The 5709-nt window shown below is 61.0% G+C and overlaps 1 protein-coding gene across 1 annotated transcript in view; it reads right to left on the bottom strand.

Annotated features, from left to right (window-relative positions):
- The window catches only part of KIAA0753 (KIAA0753 ortholog), a gene marked incomplete at its 5' end in the record, with an annotated part of 22535 nt that overhangs the window by 6367 nt on the left and 10459 nt on the right, over positions 1-5709 (bottom strand). Inside the window, 4 exons of the mRNA XM_029928765.1 lie at positions 716-851; positions 1603-1844; positions 2739-2817; positions 5368-5553. Of these exons, the coding sequence (XP_029784625.1) occupies positions 716-851; positions 1603-1844; positions 2739-2817; positions 5368-5553 (643 nt within the window). The remainder of the gene's footprint in view (positions 1-715; positions 852-1602; positions 1845-2738; positions 2818-5367; positions 5554-5709) is intronic.

The raw sequence follows: 5709 nt of genomic DNA, 5'->3' as shown, positions 1-5709 counted from the left end.
AAAAGAATACTGTGTGCCTGTAAAACTGCTGAGGAACCTGTCCGTGCTCGGACGTGGAGGCGTCACCAACACCTAAGGGGGCTGGGCATGGAACACCATCCAACATTCGCTCGCTGGATGGTTTAACTTCTTTTTTAATGTAAATGGTTTTTAATTTTTTTAACATTTATTTATTTTTGAGAGAGGAGAGACAAATCATGAGTAGAGGAGGGGCAGAGAGAGCGAGACACACAGAATCTGAAGCAGGCTCCAGGCTCTGAGCTGCCAGCACAGAGTCGGCCGCGGAGCTCAAACCCACAAACTGCAAGGTCATGACCTGAGCCGACTGACTCAACCGACTGAGCCACCCAGGAACCCCTGGTTTAACTTCTTAAACTTCTGCTGAAGTGTATGAATTCTTAGGCATGTGTGTATCTAACTTCTAATTTTAAAAAAATCGTGTGTTCTGGAAAGACACACTCCACGTGCTCAGTGGATGGCCAGAGTGGCAGCGACAGACGGACGCGCTCCACTGGCGGCGCGGGGAGCCCTTTGCTGACACCCCAGGGGGTCGTGTCCACCAGGCGACATACCGAGAGTTACTGGATTTCACTCTGGAGGTGTCGCAAAGGTCTTCTCCGTTCTAGAATGGGCCTTCCAACAGTTTGGGTCAAAGGCCCCACAGGTTTTTACAACTTAATACAGAAAACAAGACTTTCAACACCATCATGCCAACTTCGATGAGGTTTCCTGCTTGTGTGACCCCGTCATTCAGGCACAGACTCCCGGTGCCGCGGGCGATGGTCCGCACGGTGCCAACGTCTAAGCCCGCGCACAATCCACCGCACTCGGCACTAGCGGCCGGGTCGCGCCTACGGAGCGATTCTCCAGTGCAAGGCCCGCACACCTCCCACACACGGACCACTGACAGCCCGGAGGGTCACTCGGGATGCCTCCCGGGTCAGATGCTCGTGGGGAAGGACGCGTCACGTGGAGGACACACTGCATGAGGTGTGCCCGGTGGGCACGAGCTAAACGCAGTCTTTCCCCTTCTAGTCAGCGCGGCCTCACCTCACACGCACCTCTGTCACCAAATGCTGGGGCGGCAAAAGGATAGTCGCAGACACCAGGCAGCAGTGCTGCAGCGAGGCCCCCGCCCGATCCCCAAAGCAGGGACGCCCGCTGCACATCTGCCTTCCTCCCGACCCTGAGTCCCTGGGCTGGCGAGCTTCGGTCCGCCCTTCCAAGCCGGAGCCCACACGCCTGCTCTGCTCTTTGCTCCAAGCACGCACAGTGGGAGCTCCAGGCCAACGCCAAGGTCGCGCTGACTCGGCGGACCAGCCTGCAGCTCCCCCTTGACGGCCCGAGCCCAGGCAGGGCAGGAATGTCCCCACAAATGCTGGACATAAGTCCTCCGGAGGACTGCGGAACTGCAAAACGGGCTTTCATCTTCCCAGATGTCACCTTGTCCGCGGCCAGCTCTTCCCTGAGCTACGCCGGGCCCTGGTCATCATCAGGCTCCACACATGCGTGCCGGGCCCTCCGCAGAGACCAGGCCCTTCCTGAACAGAGCCAGGCTGAAGGGACGGGCAGGAGGCGGCCGGCACTCAGCCGTGCCCGCACCCACGTGCTGTCCGCAGGAGGGGACAGAGACACGGACAGAACCCTGTGGCGCCAGAGGTTTCTGTGAGCACCAGGGGTCTGACAAGACAGGCAAACAGGCACCCCGAGCAGGCTCTGCCGGCGCGGTGACGTCCCCGCCGCAGCCACGCCGGTGCACGCACCTTGTCTGCAGGCCAGGCTGTGGCTGTGTCCGCCGGCGGCCGCTCCTTCGGCACATCCGCTTCCAGGGAAGAGCTGACTCTCTGTGAAGACAGACGAGCACGTCGTGAATTGTACCAGCCTGCTGCCCACGTGAACTCTTCCACGTGCTTCTGTGTGGGCCTGCCGTTCCGGGCACCGTGTCCTCGTGAAAATAAGTATCACGTGTGCATCCTTGTTCTCTGTCCCTTCTCTTCCCTCAACTCTGGAAACACGTCTCTGCTGTCTCCCCAGCGATGAAATGGGGAGATGGGATAACAGGGTCGTTAAGAACACTCCCAGCTCTGTACCCTGAGATGCCCGGGGGCCCTGATAAGAATCACACATTTCTTAGGCCAGAGGCACAGAGCCTCCGAGGCCTGCTCGGGGACGCACGGCATCCTTCGTCCGTGTAGGATCACATCATGCCTGTGGGCCCCTCTGTTCACGCAGACGGCACCGTCTCAAGGGCCGCTGGATCCGAGGGCCAGAGGGCACCTGCTGCTGGCACCGGGGGCCACCTCCTCCTCGGGGAGGGGGCCGCTTATGTGCGGACACGGTCCCCACAGCCCCTCCCTCGGGAAACAGCCAACCATTTGAAACCATTGAGGCAAGAGCGCCCAGGACTTGGGCGGAAGCAGGTAACTGAACACTGGAGTCACCAACAGACCTACTGGATTGAGAATGAACTGCCACCCGAGCTCACTCTCCAAACTACAAGCTCCCCTCTCTCAAAAGTGGGACTTTCTCTGTCCTCCCCGCATCTGTCCCGCATGCAAACCAAGGACCCTCGTGGCAGCGGCAGTCTGCACGCACCCGCACACGTACTGCGCGGAACCGCAGCCCCCGCCGCCGAGCACACCCAAGGCCCCACGGAGGTCAGTGTGGCCTCCGAAGGGACCTCCTTTTATTCCAGAACATTCCAAGCACAAGCAAATGAGACAGAAGAGCTGGATTACCTCGGCCTGGCCCAGGAGAGGCTTCAGGCGCCCCAGAACTGATTTCTCTACCTTGTCTGCTAACTGGGCGGCACAGTCGCTGTGTGGAAATAAATCGAAAATTAAAATCCAAAGCAAGAGAATATCCTATTTTGTATATTAATGTGCTGCCCCGGGGAGAGGAAAATGAAATGATCGGAACCCAAAGTGCTCCCCCAGGCGTAAGGCCCCACAAAGCCCCGGGATCTCGGCAAAATTCAGATTCACAGGCGGCTGGGGGTATGAGGCCCGAGACTCTGCATTTCCAACAACTCCCAGGCGATGCGACCCTGCTGGCCCCGGACCCGCTCTGAGGACACGCGTGCACACCTGAAGACCTAAGTTGGGCTCTCAGTACTTTCTAGAAGAGTAACGGCTGCTGTAAACAAGCTAAGAGAGCAGAAGACCGGACAAATCTAACTGCTCTTGCTCCGTCTCCAAACCCCACAATCAGGGAGTTGGACACAAACCCCCAGACAAGGCGAAAAATGGAAAACAGGACAGAAGTGATAGGCAACCGAGCTAGGTCGAAACACCCAAGAGCAGGCGACCCCACATGCACCCCACTGACCCCACGGGCGCAGGCCTGGAGGGACAGGCACAGGGGGCTGCAGGGCTGCAGGGCGGTGAGAGCCCAGGCTGTCTGAGAGGCAGGATCCGGGGGCCCTTCCCTGCCTGGCACACCTCACACCCGCCCGGCTCTGCCTCGGGAGTCTGGGGACCCCTCCTCTGGACCAACGGACACCCAACGGGGCAGAAGGGCAGGTGCCTTCCGGAGAGAGGAGGCTCCACAGTCAGGCTGGGCGCTCCTGGGACACCAGGTCTCAGCCTCTGGGGTCTCCTCTGCACACTCTGCCCTCTGACCTGCCCTCAGGGAAGGCCTAAAGACCGACACGAGGGTCCCTCTCTGGCAGTCCGCTGACGCGCCCCAGAGTGCAGCTAGGCCCGGATGGCGCCGGGACTGCAGGTGTCTGCGCGGAAGCCACGGCACTGAGTGGCACCACAGCTCACACGGTCAGAGTGGACCAGGGACGCAAAAACGTGGCTCAGACCGCAGAGCAGCTAGAGGGAGGTGTGCACTATCTTTCGGGCCCTGGCGTGGGGGAGGATTCCTAAGACCAGACACTGAATAAGATGAAGTGAAACATAAAAACTTGAAAAATGGGTCTTGGGGCGCCTGGGTGGCTCAGTCGGTTAAGCATCCGGCTTCGGCTCAGGTCATGATCTCACGGTTCATGGGTTCAAGCCCTGCGTCAGGCTCTGTGCTGACAGCTCAGAGCCTAGAGTCTGCTTCGTATTCTGTGTCTCCCTCTCTCTCTGACCCTCCCCTGCTCACGCTGTCTCTCAATAATAATAATAATAATAAAAGAAAGGGAAATTGGTCTTAACCAAAACTTGAAACCTTTTTCTCATCAAGACACCATTAGGAAGCACGTACCACCAAGCCCCAGCTGCCTGACAAGGAGCTCACACCCAGAAAACAGGGACTCACCCCTGACCTCCCCGCTGACCTGGCCCCTGGCCTCCTAGGACCAGGCCCAGGGCAGTGCAGGGGTGACGGGAGCGGGACGCCCGCCCCGCCTCACTCCAGCAGCCCTGCCCCCTGGTCTGTGCTGGCTTCTCAGTTCTCAGGGCCACACAGTGTCCATCAGGGATATGTCCGGGGTGGAGGCGATGAAAGATGAACTAGGGTGGGGACTGCAATCGCTCTGGGGGGGAAGCGGGTGGCTGAGGAGGGTGCGTGGGACAGTCCGTGTTCCTGGCTGGCGGCGCGGTCCACACACATTTACCTCGTGTGACAGCTCAAGGGCCACGTGGGCACGGCAGGCTGCCATCTTGCCATCTGACTGAGGGATGGTGGGTAGGGGTCCCAGGACACCGCCTCATCAGGGTGGGGACACTGCCACGACAGAGGCTGCTGACGGACGCATGGCCGCAGGGCCTGGGAGCATCAGCAGGACAGTGAAACCCTTCCAACCATAAGGCCACGTGACTTCCCTCTCACGGCCTTACAGGCCTCTCACGAGCAGGACAAGCGCCCCTCCACCCCTCCGGTCGGTGACAGAATCCCACTCGGATGACCTCTGGGCGAGGCGTGGGCACCGCTCTGGAGCATCAACCGACTCCAAGAGCCGACTTGAGCAGCAACTCTGCACTCGGGCTGACGCCGGGGTGACGCGGCTGCACACCACCGCGCATGCGCACCGGACACGCGCATCGACCCCGTCCCGCCGAGAGCGGGGCGCCCGGAGGCCGCCCAGACAGGCGCGGCTGACGCTCGGCAGCCCCCCGAGCAAACTCCCCGCGAGAAATACTTGCGAGCAAAACCCCGCGTGCGGTCACGCGATCCTGGGCACAGGCCCCAGACCGGCCACGGCAGGCCAGCGCCCACCAGTCCTCGGGGGCAAGCGCCACCCGTCCCTGCGGCCTGGGGTTCAGACACGCCCTCGGCCCTCCCGCCGGGGCCCTCGTGGGGCGGAGCAAACCCAGCGGACAGGGCAGGAGGGCTCCGACGAAGGTCCCTGACCCAGGTGGAGGGCTTCTCAGGAACAGACCGCCGGTCGACACCATCCACGCGGGGAGCGCCCCGATGGCGGGGAGACACGCTCACCTCTGCCCGGGCGCGCCGTCCGCGCCCGCGCCTCGCAGCTCTTCCAGCTCCTTCAGTGTTTTGTGAACTTCCGCGTCCAGCCAAGCGAGTCTGGGGACATAAACAGAGCGGGATCTGCAGGCCGCCACAGCCAGGGACAGGCTCTCTGCAGGCGACGCCCCTACCACTAGAGCTCCCTGAGCAGCGCTGCGGTGTGGACCGCGCCCCAGACCGCCCACTGCCATGGATTTCCTGTCCGACCACAGAGTGACTTGGCTGCTGCGTGTGTTCAGACAGAGAGAGGCTCCCTGTTCCGTTAAAGCCGAGTCACACGAAACCAGAAACGAAGAGCAGACAGCTTCG

This window comes from Suricata suricatta, chromosome 17 (assembly GCF_006229205.1).
Source record: "Suricata suricatta isolate VVHF042 chromosome 17, meerkat_22Aug2017_6uvM2_HiC, whole genome shotgun sequence".
NCBI lineage: Eukaryota > Metazoa > Chordata > Mammalia > Carnivora > Herpestidae > Suricata > Suricata suricatta.
This window is presented reverse-complemented; position numbering and strand designations above follow the sequence as displayed.